This window comes from Carcharhinus amblyrhynchos, chromosome 1 (genome assembly GCF_965287045.1).
Source record: "Carcharhinus amblyrhynchos chromosome 1, sCarAmb.v2.hapA, whole genome shotgun sequence".
NCBI lineage: Eukaryota > Metazoa > Chordata > Chondrichthyes > Carcharhiniformes > Carcharhinidae > Carcharhinus > Carcharhinus amblyrhynchos.
Genome location: NC_137324.1, coordinates 28,433,721 through 28,460,376, shown reverse-complemented (window position 1 = coordinate 28,460,376; position 26,656 = coordinate 28,433,721). Strand labels below are relative to the sequence as shown.

Sequence of the window (26,656 nt, the reverse complement as noted above, 5' to 3'; positions counted from 1 at the left end):
CCAACCAATTTATTTGATAGTAAAGCTCGAAAGCTTGTGAGTTTACTATCAAATAAATTGGTTGGACTTAAACCTGGTGTTGTCAGACTTCTTACTGAGTCAACAGGACACAGTTTACGCAGCAGGAAAGGGTCCTGATAGAAACACAGAGGCGACTGAATGTGCCTACTTTATCCAGTATTCTTGGTTTGGTTTCAGTGGACACAGTGCGAGTTCAGCTTTGTCACCCCCTATCTTTGACTCATGTGTGAATACCAGAATGATACAAGAGTTAAAAGGGTTAACTTAGGAAGGCAGGTTGCATACACTTCTCTAGAATATGGAGGTATTTAAGAGAATTAAAGGATTTCATAAAGAATGGACAGAGAGAAACCATTTCCCCCAGTGGGAGAAGTCCAGGGGAAGGACATTCAGGGTTGCTGTCAGCCAGCACTTCTTCACACAAAGTGGAGATCGGAAAGTCTAAAAGCTGGTGTCAACTGACAATGTAAAATTAACAGATTGGTAGATTTTTAATCAGAATCTAAGAGATAGGGAGCCAGGGCAGGCAGATGGCACTAAAATGCTGATCAGTCATGATCTGAGTGAATGCCAGAAGGGGCTCCAGTTCCCATATCCCTACTGATGAGAACCCATAGGAGGTACCTAACAGCTGTGGCATCATGTTCCAAGGGGTCAATGCATTCAAGCAAACAGTGGTGACAAAACTGACTAGCGGGAAAAGAAAAAATAATGTGGTCACTGCACCTTACAAATCTGAATTTAAAGGTGAAAGCCAGTTTCAGCCTGAAAATTCACTCTGTGAGTAGAAGTCATGCTTCAGCTGTACAAAATCCTGGTTAGGTCTCACCTGGAGTACTGAGAGCAGGTCTGAGTAACACACCTTAGGACGGATATGCTGACAAGGACAAAATGCAGAACAGATTTACCTGAAGGATACCTGGACTTCAAGAGTTAAATTATAGGGAGTGATTACACAAAATAGGGCTGTATTTGGGATCAAAGTTTTCAAGATATTAAGGTGAACAGACAGGATAGTTACAGACTGTAGGACTAGGGAACACAGTCTAAAAATTAGAGTCAGACATTTCAGGAGTGACATTAGGAAACGCTTCTACACACAAAAGGTGGAAGAAGTTTCAAACTTTGTTCTCTGAACAACAATTGATGAACGATTGACTGTTACACATTTAAAACTGAGATTGATAGATTTTTGTTAACCAAAGGTATTAAAGATATGGGGCAAAGGCACTTATATGAGGTCACATATAAGCCATGATCTTATTGAACTGTGGAACAAGCTCTTCATTTATTCTTCCAAGGGATGTGGATATCACTAAAGTGTGTTGCCCATTCCCGTGAGAAGGTGGCGGTGAGCTGCCTCCGCGAACTGCTGCAGTCCACAGAACTGTTTGGGAATGAGTTGCAGAGTTTTGACCCAGTGACAGCAAAGGGACGGTGATACATTTCCAAATCAGGATGGCGTGTGCCTTGGAGGGACTCTTGTCCTTCTTGGTGGTAGAGGTCAAGGATTTGGAAGATGCGGTTGAGGGAGTTTTGGTGAATTGTTGTACCTTGTAGATGGTACACATTGCTGCCACTGTGCAACAACGGTGGAGGGAGTGAATGTTTAAGTAGGTGGATGGAATGTTAATCAGTGGGTTGCTTTGTCCTGGATGGTGTTGAGCTTCTTGAGTATTGTTGGAACTTCACTCAGCTAGGCAAGGGACAGTGTTTCATCATATGGCTTGTAGATGATGGACAGGTGTTGGGGAGTCAGCAGATGAGTTACTTGCTGCAGAAGTCTGCTTCTGACTTGTTTATTTAGTGTTTATATGGCTAGTCCAGTTTAGTTTCTGGTCAATTACAACCAACCGGAGTGTGAGGTGGTCCACTTTGGTAGGAATAATGGTAGGAAGGATTATTACTTATGTGGCGAAAAACTGCAGCAGGCGACGGTGCAGAGGGACCTCGGGGTCCTTGTGCATGAGTCGCGAAAACCCAGCCTGCAGGTGCAGCAGGTGGTCAGGAAGGCGAATGGGATGCTGGCCTTCATAGCGAGGGGGATTGAATATAAAAGTAGGGAGGTCTTGCTGCGGCTGTATAGGGCATTGGTGAGGCCGCAGCTGGAGTACTGTGTGCAGTTTTGGTCGCCGTACTTACGCAAGGATATTTTGGCCTTGGAGGGAGTGCAGAGGAGGTTTACTAGGCTGATACCGGAGTTGAGGGGGTTGAGCTATGAGGAGAGGCTGAATAAACTAGGCTTGTACTCGTTAGAGTTTAGAAGAATAAGGGGAGATCTCATTGAGACGTATAAGATGATGAATGGGATGGATAGGATAGAGGTGGAGAGACTCTTCCCGCTCAGAAAGGACAGTAGGACTAGGGGGCACAGCCTCAAGATAAAGGGGGGGCGGTTTAGAACAGAGTTGAGGAGGAACTTCTTCACTCAAAGGGTGGTGAATCTCTGGAATTCTCTGCCCGTTGAAGTGGTGGAGGCTGCCTCGCTAAATATTTTTAAGATGCGGGTTGATGGGTTTTTGATAAGCGAGGGGATTATGGGGAGAGGGCGGGAATGTGGAACTGAGTCACGACAGATCAGCCGTGATCTTATTGAATGGCGGGGCAGGCTCGAAGGGCTAGATGGCCTACTCCTACTCCTATTTCTTATGTGCTTAATAGTGGGGGACTCAGCAATGGTAGCACCATTGAATGTCATGGGGAGATGGTTAGATTCTCTCTTGTTGGAGATGGTCATTGCCTGGCATAAATGTTACTTCCTACTTATCAGCCCAAACCCAAATGTTGCCTTGGTCTTGCTGCAAATGGACAAAGACTGCTACATTATCTGATGACTTGCAAATGGTGCTGAACATTATGTAACTGTCAACAAATGTCTCCATTTCTGACCTTGTGATGGAAGAGAGGTCATTGACGAAGCAGGTGAAGGTGGTTGGGCCTCGGACATTACCCTAAGGAACTCCTGCAGGAACTAATGTTTGTAAAAGAGCTTGCTGCAGTGTTAGTGGATGCAATGGTTATGATTTTCCAAAGTTCCCTTGGCTCAAGAATGGTCCCAGTACATTGAAAATTGGCAAATGTAAAGCCATCCTTTAAGCAAAGAGAGAGAGGAAAACAAGGTACTACAAGTCAGTTAGCCTGACATCAGTCACTGGGAAAATCCTGGAATCTCTTACTAAGGAAGTCTTGAATGTAAAAAATTATAATATGATTAGACTGTGTCAACAGGGCTGTAGGAAGGGGAATTGTAATTAACAAATTTATTAGAATTTTTAAGGAGTCAATGGATGTGGCACATTTGGATTCCCAAAATGCCATACAAAAAGGTACAACACAAAAGCTTAATACAAAATGGCTCATGGAGCTGTGGATAATGTCTTCACATGGATGGAGGATTGGTTAAAGTGAAGGAAGCACAGATAAACAGGACATTTACAAGCTGGAAAGCAGTGACTAGCAGGGTGCCGCAAAGATAAGTGCTGGGGCCTCAGCTATTTACAATCTATGTTAATGATTTAGACTAAGACGCCAATGGTGCTGTGTTTAAGCTTGCTGACAACACAAAGCTAGGTGAAAATGTAAACAATGAGGAGGCTGCAAAGAGATAAGTTAAGTGAGTGGATAACAAGGTGGCAGATGGAGTATTTTGTACAGAACTGGAGGTAATTCACTCTGGTGGCAAAACTGAAAAAACCTTAGAAAAGTCGTTAACCTGAAACCTTCACTTTGTTTCTCTCTCACCTGCTGAGTATTTGCCAATTTTTCTTTTTTATTTCAGATTTCCAGCATTTGCAGTACTTCGATTTTGCAAAACTTTAAACACTGTTGTTCAATGAGATTTGTACAAGAGAGATTTGTACAAGAGATGCAAAGTTAGCATGCAAGCAATTAGGAAGTCATATGGCATGTTGGCTTTTACTGCAAGAGAATTGGTGCACAAAATAAGGAAGATTCGCTACAATTGTGTAGGAATTTTGGTCAGACCACACTGAGAATACTGCATCCACTTTGGGTATCCATACAAAGATTGCATCAAAATATAGAAGATTCTGAACAAGCTTTATTGGGTTGACATGAACTATTTTATCCAACTGGCTGGGGAATCTTGAAGACTCGTGTACATTCTTAAAATAAAGACCCCTTCATTTCTTTTATAGAATCCCTACAATGCAGAAGGAGGCCATTCGGCCTGGTGAGTCTGCACTGATTTAAGACTGAGATGGATGGGAAAATTTCTTTATTTGAATAATTCTGTACCTTTGGAATTTGCTATCCCAGAAATTTGCAGATGCTTTACTGTTGAATATTCATGGACAAATTTTTGGTCTTTCAGGGAAATCAGGGATATGGGCAGCAGGCAGGAAAATGGAGTTAAGGCAGACAATCAGACATGATTGTATTATTGAATAATTTTTAAGTGTAAGTTTGCTTTAATTAACCTCTTAATTCTTTTGAGTTTTTTAAATTAAAAGACTGACCTCAGTTGATGTCACTGTCAGGACCCTGTCAAGATCCTCAACCAGCTGTTTGAACGTTGGCCTTTGTGATGGGATTGCATGCCAGCATTCTCTCATTATCATATACCTAGAAAAAGACACAGAGTTAGAGCGAAACAAAGCAAAAGACATCTCTTCAAAATGCTTCTCTGCAAGTGGAAAGTAAATGTCAGGGAAACAGACAATGGTGCAGAGGCCCAGTACAACATACCAATAAATCCATTACACAACACAGAGAGATTCCAAAACACCACAGCAGGAGATCTAATACACAATAGAAAGTTATTTACTGTAGTGGAACTGGAGTAGGTGAGTCAGGATTATTTATTTAACTGTACTGGGTGGGTCAGGGTTATTTAACTGTACTGGGTGGGTCAGGATTATTTATTTAACTGTAGTGGGTGGGTCAGGGTTATTTAACTCTAGTGGGTGGGTCAGGATTATTTAACTGTAGTGGGTGGGTCAGGGTTATTTAACTGTAGTGGGTGGGTCAGGGTTATTTATTTAACTGTAGTGGGTGGGTCAGGGTTATTTAACTGTAGTGGGTGGGTCAGGGTTATTTAACTGTAGTGGGTGGGTCAGGATTATTTAACTGTAGTGGGTGGGTCAGGATTATTTAACTGTAGTGGGTGGGTCAGGGATATTTAACTGTAGTGGGTGGGTCAGGGTTATTTAACTGTAGTGGGTGGGTCAGGGTTATTTAACTGTACTGGGTGGGTCAGGATTATTTAACTGTAGTGGGTGGGTCAGGGTTATTTATTTAACTGTAGTGGGTGGGTCAGGGATATTTAACTGTAGTGGGTGGGTCAGGGATATTTAACTGTAGTGGGTGGGTCAGGATTATTTAACTGTAGTGGGTGGGTCAGGGTTATTTATTTAACTGTAGTGGGTGGGTCAGGGATATTTAACTGTAGTGGGTGGGTCAGGATTATTTAACTGTAGTGGGTGGGTCAGGATTATTTAACTGTAGTGGGTGGGTCAGGGTTATTTATTTAACTGTAGTGGGTGGGTCAGGGATATTTAACTGTAGTGGGTGGGTCAGGGATATTTAACTGTAGTGGGTGGGTCAGGGATATTTAACTGTAGTGGGTGGGTCAGGATTATTTAACTGTAGTGGGTGGGTCAGGATTATTTAACTGTAGTGGGTGGGTCAGGGTTATTTAACTGTAGTGGGTGGGTCAGGATTATTTAACTGTAGTGGGTGGGTCAGGATTATTTAACTGTAGTGGGTGGGTCAGGGATATTTAACTGTAGTGGGTGGGTCAGGGATATTTAACTGTAGTGGGTGGGTCAGGATTATTTAACTGTAGTGGGTGGGTCAGGGTTATTTAACTGTAGTGGGTGGGTCAGGGATATTTAACTGTAGTGGGTGGGTCAGGGATATTTAACTGTAGTGGGTGGGTCAGGATTATTTAACTGTAGTGGGTGGGGTCAGGGATATTTAACTGTAGTGGGTGGGTCAGGATTATTTAACTGTAGTGGGTGGGTCAGGGATATTTAACTGTAGTGGGTGGGTCAGGGATATTTAACTGTAGTGGGTGGGTCAGGATTATTTAACTGTAGTGGGTGGGTCAGGATTATTTAACTGTAGTGGGTGGGTCAGGGATATTTAACTGTAGTGGGTGGGTCAGGATTATTTATCTGTAGTGGGTGAGGTAGAGAGATACTTCCCGCTTAGAATGGACAGCAGAACTAGAGGGCACAGCCTCAAAATAAGGGGGGCGCAGTTTAGATCAGAGTTGCGGAGGAACTTCTTCACTCAAAGGGTGGTGAGTCTCTGGAATTCTCTGCCCGTTGAAGTGGTGGAGGCTGCCTCGCTAAATATATTTAAGTCACAGGTAGCTAGGTTTCTGATAGACAAGGAAATTAAGGGTTATGGGGAGAAAGCGGGAAAGTGGAACTGATCAACTTCAAGATCAGCCACGATCTTGTTGAATGGCGGGGCAGGCTCGAAGGGCTAGATGGCCTACTCCTGCTCCTATTTCTTATGTTCTTATTATTTAACTGTACTGTGTGGGTCAGAGTTATTTAACTGTAGTGAGTGGGTCAGCGTCAGAAGGTCACAGGATGCCAGGAAGGGATTCCCACCTCTGCAGCCATTTAGGGAATCACATGCTGTCTTTAGGGGTGTTGAAGAAATCCCCAGAATTGTGGATAGAGATTACAATGTATTATACACGGCAATAAAAACTATCAAACACCATGTCAGAGCAAAAGCTGGCATTTTCTCACAATGTATCAAGCTACGTTATGCAACATTAAACCAGTGAAGTGGGTTTGTAATAAAGGGCTATTGCTCACAGCTCATGGGTGCAATTTGCTGGCTTGTCCATTCGATGGCCTTCTTTCAGCAGTTTGAAGAGCTCTTCCACTGGGATGCCAGGGTAAGGGGATCCTCCCAGTGTAAAGATCTCCCACAACAGGACTCCAAAAGACCAGCTGGGAATGAGAAAAGAGTAGAAACCTAATTCAATGAAGCTTTTTTTTTAACCGGTCCATTCTCTCCGTGCTGCCATGCGTGCCTAACACAGTTATCAACAGTGTGACATAATTGAATAAACTCTTTTCTAGTTACTTGGAGCGTCGCGCAGATCCTTTCAATCACAAAAAAGATCAGTACGCACTAATGCTGGAATTAAAATGACCAGTTAATCAGATAGTTGACAGGCCATTTATAATTTGTTGGCTCTTTTGCCAAGTCTCCAGAGCAGAACTAATGACATTTCTTTCTCCAAATGCGTTTCCCTGAACTGCATAATTTGGAAGCAAGTCACAGAGCCAAATCTGGCCACTGGAACTTTCCCTTAAAAAAGACCCATGTATTTTAGATAGAACTATAAAAAAAGGCACAGTTCTCATGCATAGCACTTACACGTCACTCTGGTGGGTATAGACTCTGTCGAATAGGGCTTCCGGAGCCATCCACTTCACAGGCAGCCTCCCCTTTAAACAGCAGAAGATGGGAGTTATTATCTAATCACATCTACAGGCAGCTACAAAGGCAACAATTATGCTGTAAATCCACTTTGTTAAACCAGTCACAACTAGCATTGATAGTATTGTACACATGTGCACAGCACAGAAACAGGCCACTTGTTCCAACTGGTTAATGTTTCAGCTCTACACAAGTTTCCTCCTCCCCTCATCTTCATCTAATTCAACCAACGTAACTTTCCGACCCCTTCTCCTTCACCTGTTTACCGAGCTTTCCCCCCCCAAAAAATGCTATTTGCCTCCCCATGGTGGAAAATTCCACTCAGCGGGTAAAGAAGTTTCTCCTGAGTTTCTTATTGGATTTAGTAATGAGTGTTATGGGTGGACCCTAATTCTGGCCTCCCCAATACATTACTATCTCTACGTTTACCCCATCAAAGCCTTCAGCACTCTTAAAGGTCTCAATTAGGTCACCCTTCACCTTCTCTTTTCCAGAGGAGAAAGCCCCGGCCTGGTGTAGCTCTGCTGACCACCTGCCACTCACTTCGGCTGCCAATCCCTAACACTCAGTCACTTTAACCTCCAGCGGGTGAAGCAGGTCGCAGTTACACTTACGTTTGTTGTTTTCTTGTAGTAGTCAATGTTGTGTACGTCCCTCGCTAGACCAAAATCGGCAATCTTCATCACATTATCATCCGTTACCAGCACATTTCTGGCTGCCAGATCCCGGTGTATACACTAATCGAAAAGAAAAAAAATTCCCAAGCAGAACAATTAAACTGCTAGTCAGAGAATGATTATTCCTTGTTTCTTGTGACGGTGGTGCTGATTATTAATATTTGGGCCCATTAACATTATTTGATCCATCGAGGTTTATCTCTGCTCTGATAAGCAGGTGTAGCCCAGGGTTATAAGCTACGTTAATCACAATGATCTCGTACATTCTAAGGTCTGATTTTAGCTCACCCTTATCTCCCCCTCCTGGCGTCAGACACAGCAAGGCCATCTGACTGAGAGGATGTGGCTGGGAAGCGCACCATTTAAACTGCAGACTTACTCAGTCCCGTACAGCCTCAAAGCTGCTGGTGAAGACTGCCAGATAAAATCTAGATGTGGAGATGCCGGCACTGGACTTGGGTAAACACAGTAAGAAGTCTCACAACACCAGGTTAAAGTCCAACAAGTTTAGTTGGTAGCAAACGCCACTAGCTTTCGGAGCACTGTCCCTTCGTCAGATGAGTGGGAGTTTTATTTTACTGTATATGAGAGTGAATAAACTCCCACTCACCTGATGATGGGGCAGTGCTCCAAAAGCTAATGGCTTTTACTACCAAATAAACCTGTTGGACTTTAACTTGATCTCATGAGATTTCAGACAAAATCTAGGACATAGGAGGCCTGGGTACATTCATTTAGTGTTTATTCTTTGTAAATTCATTGTGGGCCCAGAGAGAGCTGAAGAAATGCTTTTTTGGACCCCTCCCTCAGTTCCTTTGTCAGGTGCCATTTCCACAACTCCTATGGTCTGATTCTGCCCCCATGGTTGAATTTTGATTCCTGCTCACTGGGTGCTGATATCAACGCTGTTGGTTTCAGGTGAACATCAGCATGCTGACTCGAAAACCAGTGCTGAGAGAGAAAAACCCTAAACCTCACAGTGAACTCTACATTGGAGATGCCCTCCCACCATAGCGAGTACCCATCTGTCTGACTGGGGCTTTAGTGGTCAATACCACAGAGTTGTTCTCGTTTAATTATAACAATTTAATGAAACTAAATGCTTGAAAAGATTGAATGAAATGCCACGACTCTTCTCTTCTTTGCTTTCCCCTCCCCTCTGGAACACTCCCTTCTGCCATCACCTCCTTGATTCTGCAGTTGAGTCCTTCCTGCCTATGGCTTTATGTCTGTTGCCAAGTCTCCAGAATTTCAATCAAGTGCCACATAAATCCTGCAGTGATTGTTGGTGGTTTGTAGGACCTTGGGGAGTGTAACAGCTGAGCCAGATACTGTCCTTGTCCAATGTACCCTCTGCACACATATTCTGCTAGATATTGATCCAGAGGTTCCTTTCCCTAACCCTGGAGTGTCAAAGCAGCAGCTCTACTCTGTGGCCAAGTCAGTTAAACCAGTGCAGGATAGGAATCAAACCTTCTTAGTGTGTAAAGCCCAGCTCTACATTTAAACTTCTTCAGCTACTTTCCATGGAATTCAGTAACAGCTGGCTCCCCTAAATTCAAATGTGATTCTAACATTTACAAAACAGTATTGTGGAATTTGATAAGGATGTTCTAAAGCTGCATGCCTGAAGTTTGAATAATTTTGCAGGGCTCTTTCTGCAATTTACCCACATTGAGATATACTCAGCTGGAGTGTACCCCAGCAAATTCATCCTACTGCTCATCTTCAATTTATTTACTGCCTTGCTTTGTCTCAGCAAACTTCCCCAACTTTACGTATCTGATAACCCTGTTTGATCCTAAGCACCAAATTACTTGAAGTTCCCATTCTTTTGGTACCTTTCATAAAGGACTATTCCTGCCTTCCTACTCTCTCTGTCCAACAGACCATGAGATGTAGGAGTAGGAGTAGGCCTTTCAAGTCTGCTCCGCCACTCAATGAGGTCATGACTGATCTGACATGATAATCCTCAACTCCACTTTCCCACCTTATCCCCATAACCTCGATTCCATTACTCATTAAAAATCTATCTCAGCCTACAACAAACTTAATAATCCAGCCTCTGCAATAAAGAATTCCACAGATTCACTACCCTCGGAGAAGAAATTTCTCCTCATCTCTTCCTTTTTGTCCTTTAGGAAAGGCAGTGGTGTAGTGGTATTGTCCCTAGACTAGTAACTGGGTAATGTCCTGGGGACACAGGTTTGAATCTCACCACGCCAATGGTGAAGTTTATATTCAACAGAAATTTGGAACCCAAAGTCTAATGATGACCGTGACACACAATGGTCAATTGTTGTAAAAACCCATCTGGTTCACCCTTGAAGGGAAGGAAATCTGTCAACTTTACTTGGTCTGACATACATGTGATTCCAGATCCACAGCTAAAAATGCTTTGTTAAGATAGCGGCGCAGGCTCGTTGGGCCGAAGGGCCTGTTTCCCGTGCTGGGTTGTTCTTTGTTCATCTAGCAATGCCCACATCCCATGAATGAATTTTTAAAAAATTATGCACGAGGACTTCCAAATTCCTCTTTGCTGCAGCTTTCTGCAGTCTCTCTCCATTTAAATAGCGTGTCTTTCTGTGTAACTTCTACCATTGCTTGTAAAGAAAAATTGTGGGGAGAGGAGAAAAAGTATTCACCTTTTGAGAAGCCAGGTACTCCATGCCACGTGCAACTTGGTAGGCACAAGACACAAGATCCTTGAAGGTTAACTGTTCATCTGGCACCTTGCATGTATCAAAGGAATAATCCATGCCAGGGGGCCGTCGTGCTTTGAGGTATTCCCGCAAGTTGCCTTTTGATGCATATTCAACAATGACATACAGTGGGCCTGAATGGGAAAGAAATGTCACTTTATTATATTGCAGATCTATCACGGGAAGAGGAAAAAGTCCCAGCAGAAGGACCAGGCCTTAGTGAAATCCCTTCAGCCCATGGAGGGTTGAGTACTGTTGAGTATCATTGTGCCCATCTCCTGAGGCTGATCAGCAAGTATTATTACACCACAAAAAGAAAACTTAACAAATTGGAACATCAGGAGCACAAGCTGCATCTTCTCAACAGTTGCAATCCACAGTAATAACAGCTGCACTCGAGGTGTGAGGAAAGTAACTTCCAAACCTCAGCCCTCCACCCAGTGTGACCCACACGCAGCTTTGAAAGCATCCCAAACACCTTTAGCACTCACCGTCCTGTGTGCAGGCTCCAAGCAAGTTAATAATATTTTTATGTTTTCCAATCATCTTCATCATTTCCATTTCTGACACCAGATCAGACAGGTCTTTGTCAGTGGCATCATCTACGGTGACAGAAAACAGAAACTATAACTACTTAACAGCACGGAGGTTAAAACAAAAACACAGAAGAACGTTACACATCCAGCCTTACTGCAGTCAAATGGGCAACTTTCCAGCTGGATTTATGTAGCAGCTGTATGAATGAATAAAAATGAAAATATTGCCCCGTGTGTCTCAACTTATCATTTCTGGCCATACTTTTCTCAAGCATTTATATCTGTAACTCATTATAACTTGTGAAAGATGATGGGTGCAGCCTGTACTGTGAATCTAGAAAATCATCTCCAGTACCATATCATGATGCAGAAACGTGGCTGCCAGCTTGCATGTTCTTACCTTTTAGCATCTTAACAGCGACAGTAATGGGTTTATTGGGCTTGTCTTTCTCGATCCCAATGGCCTCTGCCATGACAACCTGCCCGAAACAGCCCTCGCCAAGTGGTTTCCCCAGAGTCATTCTAGAGGACAGAAAAGGATGAGGATAAATGGGGAAAGAAAGCAAATGTGAAGAATGCCATCAAGCTGGTCGTTGTTTAGTACATAGAACATAGAATATAGAACATTACAGCGCAGAACAGGCCCTTCGGCCCACGATGTTGCGCCGACCAGTTAAAAAAAACAATGACCCTCTAACCTAAACCAATCCCTTTTCGTCCATAAACCTATCCACGGATCTCTTAAATGCCCCCAAACTAGGCGCATTTACAACCGCAGCAGGCAGGGCATTCCAATCCCTCACCACCCTCTGGGTAAAGAACCTACCCCTGACATCCGTCCTATAACTACCACCCCTTAATTTAAAGCCAGGCCCCCTCGTGCTAGCTTTCTCCATCCTAGGAAAAAGGCTATCACTGTCCACCCTATCTAAACCTCTAATCATCTTATATGTTTCAATAAGATCCCCTCTTAGCCGCCTTCTTTCCAGCGAAAACAACCCCAAATCCCTCAGTCTCTCCTCAAAGGACCTCCCCTCCATACCAGGCAACATCCTGGTAAACCTCCTCTGCACCCTCTCCAAAGCCTCCACATCCTTCCTGTAATGTGGGGACCAGAACTGCACACAGTACTCCAAGTGCGGCCACACCAGAGTTGTGTACAGTTGCAACATGACGCTGCGACTCCTAAATTCAATCCCCTTACCAATAAACGCCAAGACACCGTATGCCTTCTTAACAACCCTATCTACTTGATTCCCAACTTTCAGGGATCTATGTACACATACACCTAGATCCCTCTGTTCATCCACACTATTCAAAGTCCTTCCGTTAGCCCTATACTCGACACATCTGTTATTCCTACCAAAGTGAATTACCTCACACTTTTCCGCATTAAACTCCATCCGCCACCTCTCGGCCCAGCTCTGCAACCTGTCCAAGTCTTCCTGCAAACTATGACACCCTTCCTCACAATCTACCACACCTCCGACTTTGGTGTCATCAGCAAATTTACTAATCCACCCAACTATACCCTCATCCAGATCATTAATAAAAATTACAAACAGCAGTGGCCATACTAGTAGTACAGTCCGTAAGTCAAATTCACCTCGGGCGTTGAAACTCCCACTTGGGATCAGCTGGGAGCTCCAACTCGGAGACGTTGGCCAACATTGGCGAATCGCTGGAGGAGAGGCGGGCAATTCTCACCAGTGGCGTGTTAGAGTTCATGGAGGAGTTCGACTCCAAGGACACCTGCTTGAGTGAAAAATAATTCAAATTTGTTACCAACCACCACAAATTACTGGCAAATCTGAGTTTAAACAGCTAGCGGGAAGTGAGGTCCCAGACCAGCAACAAAAAAAAACCACACAAGGGACATGAAACCAACTAATGCCATTTTCACTTGTTCATATTATTACTTGGCACTCTTCCAACAGTGGGTTCCATCAAGGAATGGAGAGACTAGTAAATGTGTGGAGCAGGTTTTGTTTATTATGTCACGCAGTAGAAATCATTGGTCCTCTTGCAGTTCTAAACTAGGAGTTTGTGTCTTAGTCTGCTCCAAGTACCAGATATATTGGACAACATCAGAGTGAGTTAACTCAGAGGCTCTGCACGTCCAACAGGAAATCAGCCAGCCAGAATGTCTAATTTCTAGCCACTTATCTTTTCAATATGAAATGATATTTGAGTTACAGGATAATGTAGGTTGTGTGACAGGTCTTAGACTGAAACAAACAACCTCACCACTGCCAGTCAACCCAAATTATGGAGTTACTCTTCATGCATGTTTTATGTCAGGATTCAGCAAAGCCTTCGAGTAAGAGTGATAACACACAAACATACAAATCAGACCCACACCTTTGGACGAGGGACTGAGAACTGCATCAGGTTTGGGTGCCATATTGAAATTGGTGGGAAGTCACCTGTAACCTCCTGGATTATATAATTTCTGGGGTGAATGATGCCTGTGGGATTCTCCCAGAGAGCAGCTATTAAGCCCTGATCTTCAGGAATGATGGAAAGGTGTCTTTGTGAGAGAAGATTTTGGGTGGATATTTTGGATTATCTTCTCCATCATTAGGTGTTGACCCACCTCTCAGAGGGCTGAGAGGCTCTGGAACTCTCTTCCTCAAAAGGCAGTGGAAGCAGAGTATTGGAATATTTTTGAGACTGAACTAGATAGATTCCTTTAACAAGGTGGTGGAAGGTTATCAGTGGGTAGGCCCGATTGTGCGGTTGAAATTACAATCATATTAGCCATGATAATATTGAATGGCGGAGCAGGTTCAAGGGCCAAGTGGCTTACTTCTGTTCCTAATTTGCGTTTGTATCTTTTCACTCTTGCTCTAAGGTTTAGCTGAATCCTGTGGATTTTGATGGTCTGGATCATTTCTCAGTTCTGACTCTGAGATGCTATTTTGACATGCAAAGGTGCCCAATCATGGTGTTGGCTGCTGCCTGGAAGCAGGAATGGACTTTAGGATGCAAGCTAAAGGCAGTTAGCAGCATTACTGGATCTGCCATTGTTTTGTAGATTGGAAAAGGCAGAAGAGCAGAAGGCCAACAGCCTCACAGTGTAAACAAGTGCCCAAACACTCATCTATCTAGTATTAAATCAACTCTGCTCAAGCAATGGCAACTTTGCATAAGCGCCTCAGTTTAATTTCTCTTTTGGAATCATGAACCACAATCAACAATGGTTCAACAGTGCTCCTGAGAACTTTGCACTAATGAGTCATAGACCTTTTGTTCTTCCACTTTGCCTTCTTGAAAGATTCCATCTGTCCCACTTCAACCCATTAACAAACGAGCTTAATAGCCAGTTGATTGGTTGCTTGGGGTTCCTCCTGTAGCCTAGTGGTCACTGAACTAGTAACCACAAATCTAGAGCAATGCTCTGCGTCCCTGGCTCAAATCCCATCACTGCTGATGGTTTCAGTAAAAAAAAATCATTCTGTGGCAGGCATTGATGAGTAAAAAAAATGAAAAATCCATTCCCTTGAAAATTGCAGTGTGTTTCTGAGGAGCAGGAAGGCTGACACACCACCCATAAACAGTATTTTCAAAATGCACCTGACCTCTATGGGTGAGTAAGTAACTATTTGTGTGATAGTGGGGGTGGGGGTATAGTAAAATAATAGACATGAATTTTCCTTGATCCAGTTAAAAGGTGATCAAGGTTTGAAGTTGTTTTGGGGAGGTCCACATGAGATCCACAAAATCAACCAAGCAAAAAGTGAATGTAGAAATACAACTGAATTCACCTTTAGAAAAAGCTGGTCTACTATATGGTCTAAACTCTTGTATCTACTTTCTGTTACCTGTCTCTTCAGCGGGAACTTGGAGAGTTTCTGTACTGGTGGTGGGTTCAGGGTTTTCTTTGAGGATGTTCTCATTCTGCACATGATTACTATAATAACAGTCAGAATGATAAGGACACAACCCGTCACATAGATGAGAATGTCAGCATAGACTGAGCCAGAATCATCCTCCTTCTCCAAGTCTTCTGCTGCAGGGGAAATATTGTGAGAAGCAAGTTAAAATACAGGCTTTGTGACTTGTGTGTGCCAACAGATAACAGTCAGGCAGAGAAAGAGAAGAGTCCAATTTCTTTTGTGTGTTTAGCTTCTTTAAGCACGCACAATGTATTCTGACAGGAACTGTCCAAAACTACAACTGCTCCTGTGGACACTTGGCCAAAGGAATAGACCCAAAGAGTTAAAATCCTGTTCAAAAATGTGGATTTCTGTCCTTTTCAACTGAGCATCCTGGCACTATTCATGTTTTCCTAGTCATATTTTGCTGAGGCACAGCCTCACAATGTTAGTTATCATTTTAGTTTCCCACCCAGCAGCTGCTATTCATGTTACCAGGGTATTTTAACTGTGCAGGATTTCATCCAACATTCACCCACTCTGGTGATTAGGATTTGGAACCGTGGGCACTTGCCTTTAACTAAGTTGAGGACTCTGGGATCAGCTGCACCACTGCCGTGAAGGAGGTCAGCTAACTCAGCATCTAATTTAGACCTGCTACATGTGACTCAAAGCCAGCTGCACAGCAGGCCGTTGTTAAGAATCAAATCACTAAGCACAGGGAGTTTACACACTGAACAGAACTGGAAGGTCCCCAGATCTGATTTCTCCTGTTCAGCTGGGCAGTAATCAGGATGTTACAATTGGGAATTCAATTGGGTCAAGGATGGAAAATCTGCCAAGGACCCAAGCTTGCTGTTAATGCAATGAGGAACTTCTGCCGGGTGTTAGTGTGATGTTGGATATGGTTAGGATCTGGCTCAGGTGCTGTTTTAGTGAAATACTGGAGGGGTTATGAATGCAGCCGTGGAAATTTACTTCAACAGTGAGTGAAAGGCTTCAGAAGACGAGGGAGAGATGAAAATTGATTACGAGAAAAGACAGAGGAGGAACCTGATGGAGATGTACAAACTTATGAGTCTTTGATAGGGTAGAAAGAAGTAACTTTTCCCCTTAGAAATGGGGTCAATAATCAGGAGCATAGAATGAAGGTAAGTGGCAGGAAATTTAGAGGGGATTTGAGGAAAGGTTTTTTTTTAGGATGATGGGAATCTGGAACTCTGCCTGAAAGTGTAGTAAAGGAGAGAACCATCACAACATTTAAGAAGCAGATAAATGAAGCATCGTAGTGCACAAGACCAAGGATCAAGTACTGGAAAATAGCTAGGTGCCTGATGGCTGTGCAGACACAATGGGCTGAAGGGCCACTTTGTGTGCTGTAAAACTCTTATAACATGAGAATTATTCTGACTAAATAAACCTTCTTGCAAATTGTGTGGTCAGCCCCAAAATACTTTATCATAGTGTAAGGCTCGAGGCATTGTTTAATTTTCAATGTATGTTGAAGAGAACTCAGTAAACACTAATGTGTTTAACTGAATGGAAATTATCTGTTAATAATGTGACAGGCTTTAAATTAGACCAGCAAAGTGTTAGTGGGGAAAAATATTACCCATGATAAATAGACTATATGTGAATACGTTCCCCTTTAATTATGATCATTTGTGATAGTTTGACACTTCCAAGTGACCACGGAGGCTGGAAGCCTATCTTGTGGAGACGTACAAGATAATGAAGGGGCTGGATAGGGTAGAGATAGAGAGATTCTTTCCTCTTAGAAAGGAAACCAGAACTAGAGGGCATAGCCTCAAAATAAGGTGGGGGGGGCGCAGTTTAGATCGGAGTTGAGGAGGAACTTCTTCACTCAAAGGGTGGTGAATCTCTAGAATTCTCTGCCCATTGAAGTGGTGGAGGCTACCTCGTTGAATATATTTAAGTCACGGGTAGATAGATTTCTGATAGACAAGGGAATTAAGGGTTATGGGGAGAAAGCGGGAAAGTGGAACTGATCCACTTCAGATCAGCCATGATCTTATTGAATGGTGGGACAGGCTCGAAGGGCTAGATGGCCTACTCCTGCTCCTATTTCTTATGGAAGAGTAAGTAATGGGCTAAGTGTGGTGTCGGAAAATAAAAGTAAAGTCGCCAGAGTCCAAGATGACCATAAGCTGCTCTTCCCTTTGAAACAGAGGTGGTGATTTAACCTGATGATCACTACATCTCAGGCAAGGGGCAAGGTTGGGAAGTGGGCCATCATGAATTACCTCAATTAGTACAGAAACTGAACATGCACAATTGGCATCGCTCACTAGCCATCTAGCCAACTGAGTTAAAAGGGTGTGAGGGATAGGTCAGAAAACTACAGGCCACTCAGTCTGACTTCAGAGTTAGGAAATTATTGGAAACAATTCTGAGGGACAGGATAAACTGTCACTTAGAAAAGCACAGATTGATCAAGGATAGTTCCCTTTTGTTAAGGGAAGACTGTGTCTTACTAAACAGAATTTTTTGAGGGACTCAGGAGAATGATGAGGGCAGTGCAGTGGATATCATCTATCTGGATTTCACCAAGGCAGGTGACAAGGTCTCACATGGCAGGTTGGTCAGAAAAGTGAAATCTCTTTGGTTACAGGAGAAGATGGCAGGTAGGATCTAAAATCGGCTTAGTGACAGGAAAAGTTGGGAATGGTCAATGTATGTTTTTGCAAATGGAAAACAGTTTCCAGCGGGGTTCCACAGAGCTGAGCACTGGGGTTCCTTTCTGTTTGTTGTATATATTAATGAGTTAGACTTAAATGTCAGAGGTATGATCGGGAAATTTGCAGATGGCACAAATATTGGCCACGTGGTCCATCGTGAAGAGGATAGCTGTTGACTCCAAAATGATATCAATAGTTTGATCGAGTGGGCAGAGAGATGGGTAATAGAATTCAATCCAGAAAAGTGTAAAGTAATGCATTTGGGGAGGGTAAACAAAGCAAGGGAATAATCAATAAACAGGAAGATATTACGAGGGCTTGAGGAAGTGAGAGGCCTTGGAGTGCATTTCCACAGGTCCCTGGGGGTGACAGGACACGTGGACAAGGTGGTCAAGAAAACACATAGAATGCTTTCCTTTATTGGGTGAGGTGTTGAATACAAAAGCAGGGATGTAATGATGGAACTGTATAAAACGCTGGTAAGGCCACTGCTGGAGTTTTGTGGACAGTTCTGGTTATCACATGAGAGGAAGGGCATAATTACTCAGAGTGCAGAGGAGATCTACAAGAATTTTGGATGAGCTTGAAAATTGCAGCTATAAAGGAGAGATTGGATAGTTAGGGTTGTTTTCTTTAGTTCAGAGGAGGCTGATGAGTGACCTAATTAAGATGTGCAACATTACGAGGGACCGAGACAGGGTAGGCAAGAAAGATATTTTCCCCTAGCTGTGGGGTTAATTGTCAGAAGACACAGGTTTAAGGTGACTGGTAGAAGGATTAGAGGGGACATGAGGAAAAGGTTTTCACACCGAGAGTGGTTGGTGTCTGGGATTCGCTGCGTAAGTTGGTGGATGAGGCTGAATTGCTGAACACATTTAAAACCAACCTGGATCTGCATCTGCCATGCTGTAATCTACAAGGCTATGGACCAGCTACTGGGAAATGGGATTAAAACGAGTGGTTTTGTTTTTGGCCGGCGTAGACATGATGGGCTGAAAAGCTGCTTTCTGCACGGTACCTTTTCCACAGTTTTATCAATTAGAAGCAGGAAAACAAAAGCTTGCTGCTCACTGCCCAAACTTTCACCGTGGATATTTTATTTTCTTGGTGAATAAGCCTATAGAATGTTTAATTTTATTAACTGGCATTTTACTTGCTGTCACATCAGTGTGCCTTGGGTACTTCAGGACTATAAGGAGGGACTAGCCCTGATATGATAAACTATCTCTGGATTGTACTGTCATGGAACCCACACTATAATTAGCGAACAAATCTGGTTGATAAATTGATTGCATTACTATATTTCATTTTACCTCCACTCTTAACCCAATTGAAATGCTCGAGTTTTAGTTTATATTCCGACAGGAACGAGCTGTGCGTGTTAGTATGGGGTGTCACCCATTAATTATTGAAAACAGGCTGGCAAAATCATCGTACTTGAAAAGCATAATCATTTTTCATCATTTTGCATTCAAACAGAAATCTTCACCATCTGGATCCCTTCCCCTCAGAAATGTATGTCCACCTGCTGGTGAACAGGAAGCCTGCCTGGGAGGGATTAGTGAACCCAACATTGAGAGGGAGCTGAATGAGCTTTAAGGGATGGTGTTTTCTCCTCGTGTCCCAGGACAAGGTTCTTGTTTTTACGTTCATTCGTGGGATATGGGTATCGCTGACTGGCTAGTATTTATTGTCCATCCCTCATTGCCCTCCAGTAGCTGCCTTCTTGAAACACTGCAGTCTACGTGCTGGTCCACAATGCCATCAGGGAGGAAATTCCAGAATTATAACTCATGCCGCTCAGGAGGGTGAGCGAATCCCCGCCAGGATCTGAGCTTTAGGCCGTTCAGACTGACACTCGACGGGGAAAGATGCATCAGTGGAGATAAAATTACTGAGCCTGGGTTCCTCAGAAAGTTCACTGTCTCAGTGAAACGGATAGAATTGGGAAATGTTTAACAAAAGATGGATACAGATGGTGAGGCTTCCTGTTTAAAGTAAGTGTGATTAAAAGGACAAAATGCAGAACAGTCTTCCCACTTTGACGAAAGAACCATTACACAATAATCACAAGAGAGAATTTGAAAGAGCAGCAATACCTGGCAGAACGGATAACCATGCAGAGTGATGCGAAAACCCAATAGAATTACCAGCCAAACAGGTATACTCCCCTGCATCCTCAAAAGTAACATTTCGCAAGTACAGAATTTCTATTTCCTTATCCGTTGTGTTAATACCAGCAGTCTACAAAAAAAAAGACACCAAACAGGATAGGAGAAAATGAAGAGAAAGGATACAATAAGGTAGGGTTTGATCATTAAAGGCCCTGCACACCACAGACCTGAAAGCAGGTTCAAGCACATATAGAAGGTTCCATCCTGCTCCAGAATGATTCAATGTGATACACGTTCCTACCTTCGCACCCTGCACATTAGTCAAGAGTTCCCTTCACCAGGCTCTCACTCTCTCTGTCCCATTATTAGGCATGCAAGAGCAAAAACAAGTGTTTGAATTGGAGGGGAAAAATTGACCCACAATACGCTGGATTGCTTCAAAGTCAGGTTTAAATACAAGGTTATTTTTTTTCAGGAATAATCACGTTAATTGGAAGAGGCAAAGAGGGTGAACAAGGACAGCACTGTCAAACAAAACAGCAATGAAAGAGCAGCCAATGGTTATTGAATGTGATAGTCTCTTTTAAATTAGTAGAAATGAGAGAAAATGGGGATAACAACAGGAAAAGTGTGAAAGATGGAACGCAATCCTGTATTGTAGGAATTTTTTCCACAGCAAGGGGAAAGCAGCGTGGGGTTTTCTTTCAATGAGTAGCAGGAAAGAGGAAAGGTTACTAGCGATTGGTTGGCAGCCTGCAGCAGTTGAGTTCAGTAACATACAAGGGATTTTCTTTCTCCATACTGGGCTGGCGATGGTGTCCAGGGGACGGGTGACTGGGGGGTTAAAGGTCACACTTGGGGATTCGAGGCCTGGGACAGAGTTTTGCGTTTACCTGGTTTCGGTTTGTTGACGTACAGCCAGTGCGGTTTTTCAGCCATGCCAACGAAATTGGTGGCTCTACACAGATACTCGCCCTCATCCTGTTCTGTCACATTGTAAAGAATGAGTTTAGCGTCCGCTTCAGCGGTATTACTTATCCACGACTGAAAGAATAGATCACACAGAACAGGTCAGTAGGTTCAGATGCAGCTCCACAGCATGGCTACAGCCAACGGTAGCAGTAGACATTCCCAACTGGGACCACTGGATAGAGGGTGGGTGTTAAAAACAAACTTGGCATTGGACCTCTCTTTTCCCTCTGATCTGCCTGTCCCATTGTTAGATGCACGTTGCCCTCTAAACCACACAGAATCCTGATTGGAAATGTATTGCCGTTCCGTCACTGTTGTTGGCTCAAAATCCTGGAACTCCCTCCCGAACAGCACTGTGGGTGTACCTACACCGCCTGGACTGCAGCTGTTCAAGAATCACCAGCACCTTTCAAGGGCAATTAGGAATGGACAATAAATGTTGGCCCAGCCAGCAGTGCCCATATCCTTTGATCACACTTTTTTAAATGGTAGGTTTGACCTCCTGGCAAACCTTTATTATTAGGCAAGAAGATTTGAAAACTTCCCTCCCTTCTCTTGCAGGGCTGGTGTGAGCGGGTGGGTTACTTTATTTCCTTGCCCACCACAACGCAGATTACCTGTTCACACCAATGAAGGCAGGTGAGCTTTATCCCACCTCACTCCTTCTGGGGTAAACGCAATTGTAAAAGGCATTCTACCTGGAGGTGCCTCTTGTGCTTTGATTAAATATTACAGTAAGAAGTCCCACAACACCAGGTTAAAGCCCAGTGGGTTTATTTGGAATCATGAGCTTTTGGAGCGCTGCTCCTTTATCAGTTGATGAAGGGGTGGGGGGGAGCGCAGGGGAATGACAGAAAACATTAATTTTTAAATCAGCGTAATATATTTGTCACGGACATAAAAGGAGTGACAAGGCTGACAAACACATTGAATACACTTTGGTGTGGTCATGTTATTCATGACTCTAAACCAATACATTAGTAAAATGCTTACCATTATTCAGATTATCTACTCATTGGGCTGTGTGTTGTGTAGAGCCTGGGGTGGCAGGGGAAATTGCTCAATATTTTTAACATGAGCGCCAGGACTCCTGTTTCTGTTCCCATCTGCCATTCTCTAGAAGTGAATCTTCACAACATCAAGCGAGACCCTCAAAGCAAGAGCTGAGCAGGTGGAGCACTTTCCACACGTTCACTACCCCCCCACCCTGTAGCCCTGCCCCATCACTTTCTCCCCTCCCAGTCTCTATTTGTTAATTAGTTTGGGGAATGCCTCCTCTGGAGAGGACGCTATTTATGGGGGGAAGCCAATTGTTTGCAGCAACTGGTCAGTTCTCAGAACCATTCAGTGGTTCCACTCTCTTCGATCCACTTGTTGGGGGGCTATAGCAGTCGGAAGGTAAACTGCACTGTGCAAGCTCACATGACTTTTTAAATTCAGTCTCAGCCTGTGGCTGTTTCAGATAAGATTGACAACTAATGCCCATCCCTGAGGAAGTGATGGCTTGATGGCATTTCAGAGGGCAGTTATGAATTAATCATGTTGGTGTGAAATTAAGTCACATATTGACCAGGGCTCAGTAAGAATAGCAAGTAGGATTTTTTACAACAGTCTGTCAGCTTCAGGGCCACTTTTGCCAATACCATATGTCACATTAAAGTTTAAATTACATGCCTTACATGTAAAAGAACTTGCATTTATATAGCACCTTTCATGATCTCAAGACATCACAAAGGGCTTTACAACTAAAGTAGTACATGGTAAAAGTTATGTTACTTCTACAGTCTAAAAAAATGTGGCGGCCAATTTGCACATAGTCAGGTCCCATAACCAGTAATGTGATAATAACCTGATAATCCTTTTCAGCGATGTTAATGGAGATATAAATATTGATTAGAACTCTCCTGCTCTTCTTCGACCAGTCCCGCGGGAACTGTTGCATCCACCTTAGAGGGGTGATACATCATTTATGGTCTAAACAGCTGAAGTCGGTCTTCAAACTTTGTGCAACCAAAAGCGTAATCAAGAGACACTGCTTTCTTTGCGAGGTGCTTGAGAGAACCTTTCTTGCTTCGGGAATGAGAAGGATTGTCCACGCCACACTGCATCATGAAGCATCTTACAGTATTGTGTATCTATAAATTACTACCACTAAGAACTTTTTCTCAAAGACACAACATCTTTAAGCTGGCATCGACTTGTTTACATAGAAAGTATTGGGCTGATTCCTGAACAATAAGATGCCTGGATTCAGAGGACACAACATCCAATGAATTTGCACGTTACTTCTATTCAAATGCTCCCATGGCTTCATACCTGCTCTATTTGTGTAAATCTTTCCAGTCCCACAGCCCTTTAAGAACTCTGCTTTCCTCCAACACTCATCTGTTTTACACCTTCAACCCACTTCCTCCCTTCAGTCCAGGCCCTAACCTCTGGCATTTCCTTCTTAAAATTTCTACCAAAATTTCGATATGTTGTCTGAATGACAAGCTGCACGAAAAGTACTATTTCAGGCCTGTTTTTATCAGGTAATTTTTTTCTTATCCCTTCTCTTAAAGAGAAAGCTGTTTAGTTCCAAGCCAGTGACCCTTCATTCCTGGCAGGGCTGTTAAATCCACGTGATGCCATTGTTTGCTCTGTGCCTATGTGAAAATCTTCTTTGTGCTCACTGTGCACATTCCACACACATTCTGCTATGTCCCCCGCCCCCACACCCCATGCTTTTTCCCTATTACCTTCTCTGATCCCAGATTTAAGGATAGGCTTTCAACAACACAGCAGCTCAAAGTGGCTCCACTGAATCCACAGACATGAGCATCTCTGCGACCAGCTCAAACAACAGTGGGATAAGCAAAGGTTTAAAATATTTCCTGCTGTTTGCTTTACTAAAATACGGATATAAGAATCATGGTCTCACTGTCAAACTCAGTGTGCATCCAGCTTTTCAAGCTGGGCTTGGTAGGACGCTGGGTAATTTAAAAACAAAATTACATTGATGGGAGAATGTGCAGACAGACTGAATTTTACAGTGCTGGACTGTGTGGTCAGTAAACATCTCACTGTGAGATTGGTGGTCACTTAACACTGCCACCACACTGGGGACAAAACATTAGTGGAGCTAAAATTCAGCAAGACCATTAGTTTATGCTCTTCTGCATATCAAACTGCAATCAAATTTTTGTGATTGGGATGCAGCGTTTTTTCAGTCCTTCTGGGGAATAAGTTTTCTTATTGCTACTCCTAATTGCTATCCTCTGTTCTTGAAGAATCTGTAAATGGAATGACTTTGAATTCTCCACTCCCTTTCCTAAACACTCACTTCTTCTTTGAGGCAAACCTATATGGGTGTGCAAACACATAACAAAAGGATTGTTTGGGTACAAGTCTTTGCTAACTCTGTTGGGTTAGGTAGAGGTGGCATTAGGGAAGCTTATAAGTAGACTCAGCATCCCAGGTTGGGAGAAATTGAAAGCACTCATTCCTGATTGTTATTAGCATCCAGTTCTGTCCTGGCTGAGATCAGCATGGACTATGTGATGAGCTATAGGCCTTTTCCAGTGTTAGTTCAGTGTAACACTGGGTGGTTCATTTACTCACTTGCCCATCAGTAGAACAGTAATTTCATTTTGCCAACACTTTTATTAATTAAGATGCACACCTTTGTGTTTAAATCCTCCCATGGCCTTTTACCTGCCTACCTGTGTAATCTTTTCTGGCCCCATAGCTCCAAGGCTTCTGAACCTCTTGTGCATCTCTAGCCCAGTTCTTCCCTTTAGTCATTCAGAACTTTATCTCTGGAATTCCCTTCTTAAACCACTAAACCTTTCTCTGCTCCTTTAAGACCCCCATAAAAGCCACCTCTTTTTCCCTCCCTTATCTTTACTCGATTATCTCCTCTTTGGCTCCTGTCTGTTAACGTTCCAGTGAAGCATTTTGGGATGTTTCTCGATGTTAAAGGTGCTACAGAAATGCAAGTCATTGTTGAGTCTTTGAATATTTGTGTGTAATAATTACATTTTCACTTTGCGTGTGTGATGCCACTAAGATGGGATTACTGACTGCCACGTTAACCCAACGTACTGCTCAACAATCCTGCTACTTACTTTCAGCACCACGACGTATGGAGCTCCATCTGGCCCCAGTTTGCTGCCATTGACTTCCACGTGTTTCAGCCACTGTATGTGTGGCTGTGCGTCGCTGAAGACTTTGCAATGGAATTCCACATCACTGCCCACAACCACTGACTGGTTCGCAGGCAGTCCCGCCTGAAGAATAGGCCGATGTGGAGACCTTTCTAAAAGTGAAGGAAACATTTTCAGCTTAAAATAAAGGAAGGCCCACAATTTCATCTTGAATTAGCAATAAAAGTGATATTGTTATTATTTATCTGTTATCAGCATTTGAATTAAGCTGCCTTGTGAGCCAGCAGAATTAAGGGAAAGGGTATTGGGTACAAGGAAAGAAAGTCAAGGACTGGAAGGTTTGACAAATGAATGACTTCCTCTTGTCCTTGTATGTGAATACTACCGGCAGCTTTATCACGAGTATGGAAGTAGAAAGGCCATTTGATTCCCTCCACATATTATACTGCCACATCATAAATCCTACCCAATTCATGTGGATCTTGAGGAAGGCAATCAACTTCAGGTAAATTTGAAGAAAATGAAATTCTTGTGAACACTTTTCTTGCTCAACAAAACACCAGGCTGTTGATCTAATTGATACCAAACACTACAACACGGAATTATCCTGAGCTGCAGCATTAAAGAGAATAAAACACCAATCTATAGCAGCAGAGAGGCATCTGCACACTCAGTGTGGGCTGTCATGGAGACTGACAAAAGTAAGACCCAACAAAAGCAAATCTACTACTGGCATGACATAGATAATGCAGCAAAAGGATGGTGAGCCGAGCCCTTTAAATATTTGTTGTAAACACTGAATGGGAATGAGTTTATTAGCAACAAAGATGACCTTGAATTAAAAATGCAATTAATTGTATCTCATACCACTGCAACCAACTGACTGTGACAGTTCATTTTAAAACCTACACTTCAAATCAGCTTTTACTGTGTCTAACCACACAATCTTCTCCTCACTGTTCACAGAGTAACTGTAGTCTTTAATTAAGCTATGACAGGGATAATAGATTAGGAAGCTGAGATTTCTTGGGACTGAGCACAACTCCTGGTGTTGGTATGAGGGCCTTCAATGATCCACTAAGATGCTATATTATTCTTAAACTTTATAAACATAAAAGTTGATGTACTTGTACGAAGTTTAGAATATTCGCTATTCTGTCTGGGAAATCTGGAGGAGTCTCATGGGCCACACATTCTCTTTCTATTTTCCCAATGTTAACGAGAGACTGAATAAGCATGTCAGAAAAAAAAACACAGCTAAAATAACAAGGCTTTCCCCCTTGGCGGCTCATTTGGTAAAAGGCTCACCACCACCTTCACAAGGGCCATTAGGGTTGGGTCTTAACAGTGAGGTCCATATCCCACTGATGAATGAATGAAAGACTGCAACATGGTCCTGAGCCCTGGATACAAAAGGTGGGCCTTGAAGGTACTCACTCATTATTGTTACACAATGATCACAGAATCACTGAATCCCTATG

At 43.1% G+C, this 26,656-nt stretch overlaps 1 protein-coding gene across 11 annotated transcripts in view; it reads right to left on the bottom strand.

The window, feature by feature from the left end:
• LOC145351715 (fibroblast growth factor receptor 3-like) overlaps window positions 1-26,656 on the bottom strand; it is a 170,276-nt gene that overhangs the window by 6,355 nt on the left and 137,265 nt on the right. For 5 of the 11 annotated variants that reach the window (XM_080201408.1, XM_080201330.1, XM_080201902.1 and 2 more), the window contains exons 12-22: window positions 25,137-25,327; window positions 20,952-21,102; window positions 15,192-15,379; window positions 12,974-13,122; window positions 11,768-11,889; window positions 11,323-11,433; window positions 10,775-10,965; window positions 8,067-8,189; window positions 7,390-7,460; window positions 6,819-6,956; window positions 4,500-4,605 (exon numbers count right to left, since the gene is read on the bottom strand). In XM_080201408.1, the coding sequence (XP_080057534.1) occupies window positions 4,500-4,605; window positions 6,819-6,956; window positions 7,390-7,460; window positions 8,067-8,189; window positions 10,775-10,965; window positions 11,323-11,433; window positions 11,768-11,889; window positions 12,974-13,122; window positions 15,192-15,379; window positions 20,952-21,102; window positions 25,137-25,327 (1,541 nt within the window). Of the gene's footprint in view, window positions 1-4,499; window positions 4,606-6,818; window positions 6,957-7,389; window positions 7,461-8,066; window positions 8,190-10,774; window positions 10,966-11,322; window positions 11,434-11,767; window positions 11,890-12,973; window positions 13,123-15,191; window positions 15,380-20,043; window positions 20,189-20,951; window positions 21,103-25,136; window positions 25,328-26,656 lie in introns of all 11 variants that reach the window. The other 6 variants (XM_080201671.1, XM_080201753.1, XM_080201893.1 and 3 more) reach the window with 6 other exon arrangements.